We start from the raw sequence: 11776 nt of genomic DNA on the forward strand, positions 1-11776 counted from the left end.
TTTCCAGGTCCACACGGCTCCCCGCGCAGCTCTGGGAGCCGAGGCTGCTCAGTGTTTTCCACGATGCAGCAGAGGAGAGACCTCAGTTCTTTTCAATCTGACCCCCCCCCCATTCTTGTCAGTGGCCTGAGCCCCAACCCTGGGGCCCCCAGAGAGTTCAGGATTTATGGCTCAGGTCCTCCTGCTCAACATATTTGCACAGATTGGCTAGGACTCAGAGATGCTCTGGTGGGAAAGAGGGAAATCGGTGAGGGACTCCCTTGCCCCTGCTTCCCAGGCTGCACTGATACATCCATCTGCACATCCTGCAAAGTCCTGCACATCCTGCACCCACCAAGCAAGTCCTACTCAGGCTCCCAAGCACTGGAATCTTGGGGGAGAGCCAGGGGGTTCTACCCGCCTCCTGAGGAGAGCTGGGATCAGAAGAAAGTCCAGCAAACTGTGGCTCTTTCTAGGCTCCTTTCTAGGCCTTGCTTCCTGTTCCTGCACTACAACCCTTGGTGTTTGGTGTTCACTGGCCTGCCTTTTGGAACTCATCAGCCCTGGCTTTATCTTGCAAATGCAATGCAAACCAAGAAGCTTTCTTTCTCTACCTGATATCTGCCCTGAACCCCACATCACGGGGTCCTCTGGGACTGACACAGTTTAGCAGTGACACATGTTGGAAAGCCAAGAACTGGGTGTTGATGCAAGGCAGAAATAGAGAAAAGAGTTGTTATTGCTAAAGCCAAAGAATTCAGGGCTGTGCAAACCTCCTTTTAAATGAAAGTGAAAGGATCTTTGAGTGTTTTAACAAAGCCCCCCCTGAAAATTGCCAGAGCTGGGTGAAAGGCGAGGAAGGATTCTGGGTTCCCTGACTTGAGAAAAGGAATTAACTGTCTGTCCTTCAGTCCAAGCACCTGAGCAACTGCATATGACCTCCTGCAGACCTCTACTGGGGTCTAGAGTTTGTGTAATCCCTTTCCAACTTGTGTTCTGCATCACCTCTCCCAGCAGAATGAACTCAGATGGGTGAGCATGTTTGCAGGACACAGAATCCCTGTGCCACTATCCCAAGGAACTGGGAAGCTATTACTCTTTGTAAGAGTTTTTGAAAGCAGGAGAGATGTGTCTTGGACTCCTCCAATGGGCTGCACCACAAATTACACGGGGTCCTCCCCGCTGGACACACCACATGATGCCCAGCGCTCACCAGGACACAGGCAGTGAGTTGTGTCACTGGCTCCAATTGCCTTGTAGTAGGGGGGCAGTGGAGGCACACTAGCCACCACGGCATGGCTTACTTTTATTCTCTGATATCTGCTAGTACTGGTGGTGGAGGTGGTAATAAAACTAAAAACAAAACTACTATTGGAACTAATACATACTAATACTAAACGCCCTCTCTACCATTCTCGAAACCGGAGGGGGAAGGGTCTTTGAGGGAAGCAGCGCTAGTGGAAGGTCTCAGGCCAGGTGGGAACAGGGTGAATGTGCATGCGTGCGCGCGTGCGTGAGGGTGTGTGTGTGTGTGTGTGTGTGTGTGTGTGTGTGTAGGGGGATGGGTTCCGGAGGAAAGCCTAGCGGGAGGATAGTAGGAGGGGGTAGAGTTTCAGGGCGGGGAGGGGGGCGCCGGGGTGCAGTGACGAGAACCAATGAGCTGCCAACTCGCGCGTCTCCGGCGTGACTGCCGAGATTGACGTGGTGGACACGTCAAATTGATCCCCGCACGCTGCAGCCTCCCGGTCAGACGAATTTCTCCTAATCGGATGAAGTTCCCTCTGGGTTTGGGGTCGCGGGCGTGGAGAGCGTCTTGGGAGCGGGCGGCAGTGATTGGCCCCCGAGCGGGCGGCAGCGCGCTCGGCCGCGGCGCACAGCGCTTTTCCAGCCCGCGGCCCGCGCTCCGCGGCTCTCGGCTCTCGCGCGCCCTCCCTCTATGCCTCTCCCGCGGCGGCGGCGACCGAGCTCTCCCGGACTGCGCCGGGCCCAGCCCCGGCCGCCCCGGCGCCAGGCAGCCGGCTGGCCCGCGCGCCATGGGTAAGGGGCGGGCGGCGAGCAGGGCGCGGGCGGGCTGACGAGGTGGGTTGTGTCCCGGCGCCTCCCTTCCTTCTCGCCTGCTTTTCCTGGGAGACCCAGTTCTGGATCTCGGACGTGTCTCGTTCTCCGGGCGTTCACAGCCGCGAGAGGCGGGGAGGAAGGGAGACAGTTCGGCGAGTCCAGGGAGGGGAGATCCCAAGTAGACGCACCAAGAGCCATAAAAGAGCCAGGAGGACTGGAGCGCACGGCGACCCCTGCGCAGTACCTACGCAGGCGCTTATTCTTGGAGCCAGACCCAGGCCGTTCGCCCTCTGATTCTGGGTACCCGCGGGTAATCTTCGGAGGCGCTTCCTTGCGCGGGCCCCTGATCCCTCCGGGTCACTCTTAGCTAACCCGCCGGTGTTTTTCCTCCTCCTGCTCCTCCCGTCCGGCGCGTCCGCAGAGCAGACGTACGGCGAGGTGAACCAGCTGGGCGGCGTGTTTGTCAACGGCCGCCCACTGCCGAACGCTATCCGCCTGCGCATCGTGGAGCTGGCGCAACTGGGCATCCGACCCTGTGACATCAGCCGACAACTTCGCGTATCCCACGGCTGCGTGAGCAAGATCCTGGCGCGCTACAACGAAACGGGCTCCATTCTGCCCGGGGCCATCGGGGGCAGCAAACCCCGCGTCACTACCCCCAACGTGGTCAAGCACATCCGGGACTACAAGCAGGGGGACCCTGGCATCTTTGCCTGGGAGATTCGCGACCGGCTGCTGGCCGACGGCGTCTGCGACAAGTACAACGTGCCCTCCGTCAGCTCCATCAGCCGTATCCTCCGCAATAAGATTGGCAGCCTGGCGCAGCCCGGGCCCTATGAGGCCAGCAAGCAGCCGCCGCCGCAGCCCGCGCTGCCCTACAACCACATCTACCAGTATCCCTACCCCAGCCCCGTGTCACCTACAGGCGCCAAGATGGGCAGCCACCACGGGGTACCGGCCACAGCAGGCCATGTCAGCATCCCCCGTTCTTGGCCCTCGGCGCACTCCGTCAGCAACATCCTGGGCATCCGGACGTTTATGGAGCAAACAGGTCAGTTGCTGCTGCGGCCTTCTGTAGCCTTTCTGCAGGTGGCAGGATTGATGTTGGGGGTGGGGGGAGCGCATGGGACATGCAAGTGATGGGCCGTCCGCTGTCTTTTCAGACCGGTTTGGACTCAGTGGAGGGTCGGGGCTGGCCAGGGAGGCTGAGGTTCTGGGCCTTCTTTCGAAGTCCTCGGACATCTTGAAGTATTTATAACAAATATGGAAAATATTTCCCAAATGGATGAGCTATCTCTGACCACAAATTCGGAGGCCCGGAATTGCACTTTCTCAATTCTTAAACAGTAGGCAAACCCCTATCACCGGATCTAAGCTAAACAAACCGCAGCCAATTCTTCGGCTGTGTCTTAAGATCCAGGTCTTTTGGGACCCCTCACCTTTCCCCAAAGTGTTCACTCCCTACCAGACCCTAAGGTTCTTTTGAGTAAAAGGCACAAAGACGTGGTCCTGCTTGTTTTGTCTAGTGGCATAGGCTTCCAGCAGGCCAGGAGACCTTTCATGTCCCAGAATTGGTCTGCAGCAGCTGAAATTCCGAGGACTCGGCCAGACTTCTTAAGTCATCCTTAGAGTGAGGTGAAACCTCACAGGAATTGCCTTCCCTGTAATTAAAAACTCTGCAAATTGTTGGTTATTTCTCTCTGTAGGGAAGGGAGGGAGTGATGGAAGTTTGGAGCGGTCTTGTGAGGGTCCCTGGAAGAACGATTGTGGGCCAGGGCATCTGCAGGTCTCTTTGGCACGTCCCTGCCCACCCAAACCTCAACAGCCAACCATGCTATGATGTGCTATTAGGTGAGCAGAGTTAGGAGGAGAGTAAGAAACAAAATTCACTTTACAAGAGAGGAAGGACGGTGGGAAAGAAACTGAATGCTTGGGGATAGCAGCGACAGCGGCTGCGTGGGGTGTGCCTCAGAGCGCATCTCAGAGCGCACAAATGGTATTTGTTTCTCCCGGAGGCTCTAACACAACCTGAGATTCAGGGGGTAACCGAACGACCAGGGGGCACATGGCCAGGAGGTGGCCTCATCAAACTTGTGTGGTCAGAGAAGGAGACGCTCTCTGCGTCTCAGATACTTATAAGTTCACAGGCACAGATGTGAACCCGGACTCGCACTCCGGTCACTTGATTGAAGACTCTTTTGGGAGACCCAGGATGTCTAGGAAGGCAGTTCTGGAAGAACCATCTCCAATTCTCCAGAAGCTTATTAAGATTTTTAAGAAACCATATATTTCTTGCGAGTCTCCTGTAGATTTGAACTTGGACCTTTCGGGGTTCCACCCCTAGACGGTGGAAGTTTGCCTTGACTGAATGGGCTCAGCTCCAGCTCCTGGCGGCTCTCGGTCTGAAACCTTGTGTTTTGCCCGAAGCGGGTCGAGGGTGGCTTGGAGCAGGCCCTACTGCCTCCCTTCTCTCAACCTCACAAAGAGTGAAGTAGAACCCAGTGCCCGGCCACTCTCGCCTCCCGTCCTTCTATTACCGCCTCCAGTCCTTGTATTAGCCCTAGACTACCTCAGGTGTCCTGAGCTTCCTCAGCCTCGCCCCCAGCGTGAGAGGCGAGAGGAGTGCTAGTAGGATGCGTGCAAATGTCCGGGCTGGAGGGCTAGGCTGGTGCCCAGTGCAGATGTGGATCAACCTCATAATCTCTCCTGTACCCCCCCTTTTCACCCTCCCCTCTGCACCCATCTTAGGGGCCCTGGCGGGGAGCGAAGGTGCCACCTACTCCGGGAAGATGGAAGACTGGGCCAGCGTGAACCGCACGGCCTTCCCAGCCACCCCCGCAGTGAATGGACTGGAGAAGCCGGCCTTGGAGGCTGACATTAAGTACACTCAGGTAAGGAGCCACAGGGCAGGAGGTGTCCTTACCTCGGTTAGCGCTGGTGAGGGGCTGCGGGGGGCGCGCGATAATGGGTAAAGAAGAGAGAAAAAAGAAAGAAACACCCCTAAGCCAAAGCGATTTGGGCAGGAGTGTCCTTGTGTTTGGTGGCCCCATCAGTGTGTGCCTGTGTGGTGGGATGTATTTCTCCTTTTATCTAGCACCCTGTTTTGAGGGAAGACTGCTTTTCCAGGGTCTTGACTTGCCTCTTATAAAATACTTTGTTAAAAAAATAAAAACAAAACTGGAACCTGCTCTCTAAATCCCGGTAGTGAATAACATGATCTCATTCACCTTTTCTTATTATTTATGGCCATTCGAATAGAAATAACTTCGCTACAGAATCCTTGCTAGGAGAACTAGGGGCCAGGCCTCCTGTGGGGATGGCAGGGGGAAATGAGAACTACTCGCCCAAGTGCTCCGGCATGTGCTAGAGCTGAGGGCGGGTTTGCCTGGCGCTCACTGTCTGTGGCTCTCTCTCCTCGCAGTCGGCCTCCAGCCTCTCGGCAGTGGGTGGTTTCCTCCCAGCTTGTGCCTACCCGGCCTCCAACCAGCACGGTGTGTACAGCGCTCCCGCCGGCGGTTACCTCGCCCCAGGTCCGCCCTGGCCACATGCTCAGGCCTCTCCGTTGGCACCCACGGTGCACGGCGGGGAGCTCACGGCAGCAATGACCTTCAAGCATCCCAGCCGAGAAGGTGAGGGGCGCCAACTGCCAGGGGGTCAGATGAATGCGAGAGGGGTTAGGATGGATGGATGGATGGCAGGGAGGGAGTGTTTGTCTGGAAAAGAGAGGGGGAGGGAGGGAGGGAGGGAAGAGGGGGGAGAGAGAGAGAGAGAGAGAGAGAGAGAGAGAGAGAGAGAGAGATCTGTATCCATAAATCCTAACTCTGCCTAACTCGGGGTTAAGCTTCAAGAAGTCTGTAGCTTCTTGGAGCAGATTAATTTCTAACGGGTGTGTATCCTGTCCCTAGAAAGGCAGGAGGAGGTTGAGAGGCTACTAATTTTGGAGCCTGTTTTTGTGCCATTGGCCAAGTTATTTCTCCTCTCTGGGTCATTTTGTTTCTTCTGAAAGATCTAGAAGCACTTTTTGGCTCCCCTTTGTGTGACTTCCCTTTCTGTGGTGCCCCCCCACCCCACTGCAGAAACTAACCCCTACAGGTGGGATTGAACCTGCCTTCACTCCTAAACCTGCACCTAGATGCCCCAGGCACCACCCATTTGTTGTCCCCTTCTTTAAAATCAACTCCTGAGTCTCTCCTTGGGTCCTTCCTTCCTTCCTTCCTTCCTTCCTTCCTTCCTTCCTTCCTTCCTTCCTTCCTTCCTTCCTTCCTTCCATTCTTCCTTTTTTTTTTTTTTAAAGATTTATTTATTTATGCATAGAGGAGCTAGGGTGTAGGCCAGAGGTGGGAGTGTGTGTGTGAGAGGATTCACCAGAGACAGAGCGGGAGCAGAACAGGCAGACTGACTGAAATACACTGCTGAGGGGAGCAGCGGGCAAGACAGGAGAGGTCTGCTGTGCCATGTGGATCATGGCCCTGGCTGGGGATTGAACTCCTGCTGCAGTGGCTGTGGATAGCTTTATAGTGCTGACGCTTAACCCCTTGCACCACTAGGGAGGCCCCTTGGGTTCATTTTCTTAAACACATTCTTTGAGAAAGGAAAGATCATGTCAGTCTTGAGTCACTATTATAGACTCTTTTGAGTGTTGTATCCTTTGGGTTCCTTTCTGTGGGAAATGTGACTGGGGGCTCAACCTTCTCTATGAATCTACTCCTTGATAAACCAATGAACAGATTTGAGGTATTTAATTGCTAATGATGTTAGCAAATGTGAGGGCATCTTCTTACACTGACATTCAGGTTGTTGTTTTTTTCTATAACTTGGGAAAACATCACCTACCTTTGAATCCTTATTCTCCTTGGTGTGAGGAGTGACTGGCTTTGCTAATTTTAAACCTGCCTACATTTAGGTTCAGATCACCAGAAATTGGCAACTTCAACTCCCCCAGGAAAGAAAGGAGTTAATTCAGGGGTTTCCAGTCCCAGCAGTGAAGGATACTGGGTACAAACTGGGGGGCAGCATGTGGCAGAGGAAGATCCAGATGAAGAAAGTATCTTTGCCAGTTGATCTGCCTCATACCTGCCAAGTTGGAAGTGGGGGGAAAGTAGCATTGGGACAGGAGGAGACAGACTCCTTAGTGGCACCCAGGCAAATGACTTTATTACAAGTAACCTCAACAAGACACATAGTATAATCTCTGGGGGGGGGGATCATTAAATGGAGGAACAAGAATATTTTTCTGTATTCACCTTTTCTAGAGCACAAATATGGATATAACTTTACAAAAATTGGGAGTTAGAACAGATCTCCTTTAAGCTTTAAATTTAATTTAATAGGCTAATACCGTGTGCTCATTTATAGTAAATCCAATTAAAGGAAATTGCAAAAATTGAGAATTAGAACTGCTTTAAGCTTTATATTTAAGGACAGATAAGGAGGTGTCTGGGTGAGTACTTTGCTTAGGGTCATTGTCCTTGGCTATGAATCTACCAGATTTCTTAGCAACTGAGTTAATCTGTTGAATTAGAACTTGACATGGAATTTCCCTCATTAGAGAAGCCATTTATCTAAACAGGCTCATTTGAACTAGAAAAGTGTATCCACAACTTAAATTATTTCTCCTGGGCTGGTCTCGGGGAGAAGCAAGATTTAGAAAAAGGTCAGACTTTTTTCCTGAGCAATGATATTGTTTTCTAAAAGAGACACTATGTTCTGGAGCATTTCAAACTTGATATTGGAAATGAAGTTTGATCTGTAGGTAACAACCCAAAGGTAAAACCTAGAAGTCTGTGTTCTAAACCAATTGTAACTAATTCAGTGGAGGAGAGAGTCAACATTTAGAATGACTCATTGGTGGTTGATTGTCTGTAAAGGCACTTTGCTTTCAGAAATACAGTTATTGAATATCATGGGTATGCATGCCCTTTAAATTATGACATTAGCTTCCTATTATGAAACAGCCCATCCATTTTCAAAACCTGAAACAGTTTAGCTGTATTAGTTATTAAATTAATAACTTAATTTCCTGATCCTTATAGTTCTTTAAAACACCATTAGTAAATCAGACACATCTCTAAAATGATTCCTCAAGCTGGCATATGAGTGTATTTAAATGGGCACATAAAAGCAAGGAGAATTACACACTTACCTGGATTTTTGAATTTTATTTTTCTTACTGTTAGAAAAGCTAACCTCAAAGAACTTCTCTACCCTCCAACTGATTGCTGCAAAATTGTGAAGCAAACTAACATGAATTTTTCTAATTACTGCTTCAGAAATTACCTTCAAAGAAATGTTTTACATAAGACACTATTATTAATTGTTCTTCAATTCATAAGAATAGTAGGAATAACATTACTTAATTTTTTAGTACAAATTTTTTTCTTTATTGAAAGCACTTTAGTATCATGAATGCTCAGTAAAACCCAAATACTTTGATCATCTAGGGCGTACATGCATAACACACAATACTATATATAATATTTACATACACATTGATATATATATGGTGTGTGTGTATGCATCCTTCAAATCAGGTAGAAAAACTGGACATAAACATCTTCCATAAAAGAAGCCCAATCAAATGTCAAACTTTGCATTGCAATTTATTAATTTTATCTTGGTAGTGAGTCTGGATTTCCTACTATGTCAGCAAGAAAATATGACTAACATTTCCGATCTATGAAAGGAAACTTTCATTCTTGGGAACGAAGAGATTACACTTAATCTCCAGGCGTAGGGACTGTGATGCTCCGGCATCTCCACACCAATCCAAACGTCATTTCATAGTCAGGCTAAGACCATCTCCCACCACTCTCCAAGCCCACAGACAGCCGCTCCCACAAGACTACTGGTATTTACAGTGTGTTTTCAGAAACCATAGAAACCTTACGGTTCTAAAATCCCTCCCAGTGGGGCTTTGAAAATCAAACTATCAGATAGTGCATCTTTTCAAAGAAAATGTATTGCTTATATTTATTAAAGATCGCTGACCACGGCATTCCAGTAATCTCTGCTCCGATTAGTTCTCGAAGGGTTGAACCTAAAAGCGAATTTTGCCAGTGAGCACTAGGGCCTGGAGCCCCACAGCGCCATCCCCCCGCATTGGACTGGCCATTCCTGGACTCCCGCCCCAGTCTGTCCACCTCTCAGGATTCCAGTGGCTCTGCAAATGCAGTCCCAATATTTAAAAAAAAAACGCTTGCCCCCACGGCTGTCCCTTGAGATAAAATGCGCCTGCAGAATGCTTAAGGCGGCCCTAGCCTGTGAAGACCCCAGGAAAAACACAGTCACATGGCTGGGGTCCTGCAGGTAAAACGGGAAGGCGGAGGGGTCCTCTGGGGAGAGGCTGGCGAGGACAAAGCAACTCTGCTGCAGCGGGGTTCCCCCTGAAGTGGGGTGGAATCTATTTCTGGGCATCTCGAGGCTATTTTTCAAGACTTCATTTTCCCGAATGTTTCTAAGGCAACACCGGCTGAGAAATCATCTCCTTAGGTGTTTTCCAAACAGGTCCTCGCAGTGAAGCGTGTGTACAAGGTGGAGAGAAACGCTCTAAACTCTGCACCGGCTGAAGGGCCACAATTGTGTTTAGAAAAGAGGGTGGAGAGGCTCGGTAGAGAGAAGGGTCACTCCCTCAGGAAAGGTCTTCAGACCACTTTAAAGCTCCTCGGAAACCAGATGTGCGTGTCTCTTGCAGAGGGGTGGCACCCGACTTCGCAGCCGCAGCAAGCCGCGCTTGGGACCCGGCGCGCGGCCGCAGCAGGGCGAAAATGCGAGTTCTCCCTCCCACAAAAGTGAAGCGCGTAGGGCTCCTCTTTTAAGGGAGGAGTTGTTGCGGGGGAAAGGAGGAGGAGAACGTAGAAAAGTGGCGTTTTTAGGTATAAAAAAGCTTATACCTCCTAGTGCAGGAGAAGCTGCCGTTCCTGCACTGGGGAAGGGAAAATAGAGATTGTGCAATCGTGGCGTCACTTTTCTGGCTTCCAGTAGCACAACTTGGGTCTCTTCCCAAAACCCTAAATAATAGAGCAAGGCGCAGAATGCCGCCCGATCTGGCAAATTCACTGTCACTTAATCCGGAGGCCCAGAGGCCCCAGGACGTGCTGTGTTCACAGTGGTGAGCACATCTGGATCCTCTAGCCGCGGGGGCAAAACGAACTCTGCCGTCCACTTAAAGGACACCTCCCCTCCGGTGTTGGAGGCATCCAGACGGCCCTTGGCCCTCCACTAGGGGCATCTTTGGTGACGTTCTACCCTCTCGATTTTCTCCTGTTCAGCGCAGGTCTCTCGGAGCCGCTTTGAGGGACAGTGGACCTGAAGAGTTGCAGTTCCCCGGACCTGCGCAGCTGGGGTCTGGGATGAGCTGGTGGTTGGGGGGGTCAGAAGGAGGGGAGCGCAGAGCTCAGCCCCCTGCTCCCTTCCCCAGAAGTCTGGGATCTGACCTGGGGGCTCATGACCCAGCAGCATCTCCTTTATTGACAGGCCCTGGGCAAAGAGAATTGCAGAAGGCCGGCGGCTTCGGGGGCGTTTGCAAAAGGGCCTCCGGAGGAGAGCCGCTTGCCAGGGCTCGGGCGAGGGGCGCCGAGCAGCAATTGGGGCCCTGCTAGAGCCCGAGTCTCAGCTCCCTTCTTCCAGATTCCTGAAGCATCGAGCTCGCACGCGCGGGCAGCGTTCTTAGCGCGCAGCGTTCGTTCACCCCATCCACGCGAGGTCCCCTCCCTTCCCGCCTTTTGCGGGCGTTCTGGGCCCGAGGGTCTCTCGTCCTGAGCCGTTCCAAGCAGTGACCGACGTCCCTGTGCTTCCTCCCTCAGTGACCGACCGGAAGCCGCCCAGCCCCGGCGGGAAGGCCCCTGACGGTCTCAGTAGCCTACACGGACTGCCCATCCCGGCGTCGACCTCCTAGGGGCAGCGCTGCCCAGGCGGAGCCCGAGTCGCAGCCGGGAGGCTGCAGCAGATCCGCGAGCGGACCTCGGCGCGCAGCGCTGCTCCGCCCTGCAGCTCCACCACCGCGCGGCGCAGGACCTGAGGACTCTCAGAGGAGGTGCCGAGTCCGCCCCGCGGGGCGCCCCGGTCAGCCCCACAGGCCTCAACTGCCCTCAGGCAGGGCCGGTTACCCCTCTTAATTGGCCGGGATTTTAGGCTTTTATGAACTTTGGCTTTAGATTGTTGCACACAGTCGCGATCCTTGCTCCCACGTGACCTCCCCTTACCAGCCTCAAGTGTCCATTCTAAAAAGTCTTACTTCTCCCAGGATTTTGTCACCTGATTCCACTGCCCTTCACTCCTCTGCTCCTACCGTTCGTTCCCTCTTACCCCTCCCTGCCTTCTTTCTACCCTGCCTCTCACCCCTTCCCTCCCTGGCTCCTCTTTATTTTTCTTCCCTTTATCTCTACTCTGCATCCCCGCCCCTCCTTTGCCCTATTTACTGTGCGTCAGTTCTTGTGGTCAAACCCCATCCATGACCTCTTATTTTCACCTTTACAGTTAATGGCTTTCTTTGGACCTGCTTCACTCACCCCCACCTTCTCCCAAGAGAGTCCCAGAGCACCCCTCCTCTGTAGCTGGAAGGATTCTACAGCTTTCACCCTCCCAGACCCCAGTCTTCACAGAAGGAACATGAACCCAGGACCTGGCCAAAGAGGCCACAATCTTTGTCATATATTTTTATAATAATGAACCTGAGCAAAATCCCGACGAACTGTTTCCCCTCCTTCCCCTGAGGATATTGTCTGAAAATCTGTATTTTCTC

General features: G+C 52.2%; 1 protein-coding gene across 1 annotated transcript; it reads left to right on the forward strand.

Moving 5' to 3' along the window:
* Positions 1-1748: 1748 nt before the first annotated feature.
* PAX1 (paired box 1) lies at positions 1749-10930 on the forward strand (the record flags this gene model as incomplete). The annotated part of the gene is made up of 5 exons (XM_084247337.1): positions 1749-2016; positions 2459-3088; positions 4786-4928; positions 5459-5666; positions 10839-10930. 5 exons carry the CDS (start codon positions 1749-1751, stop codon positions 10928-10930), a joined length of 1341 nt encoding a protein of 446 aa, XP_084103463.1.
* Between the last annotated feature and the right edge of the window lie 846 nt (positions 10931-11776).

This window comes from Talpa europaea (assembly GCF_964194135.1).
Source record: "Talpa europaea genome assembly, chromosome: 11".
Lineage (NCBI taxonomy): Eukaryota > Metazoa > Chordata > Mammalia > Eulipotyphla > Talpidae > Talpa > Talpa europaea.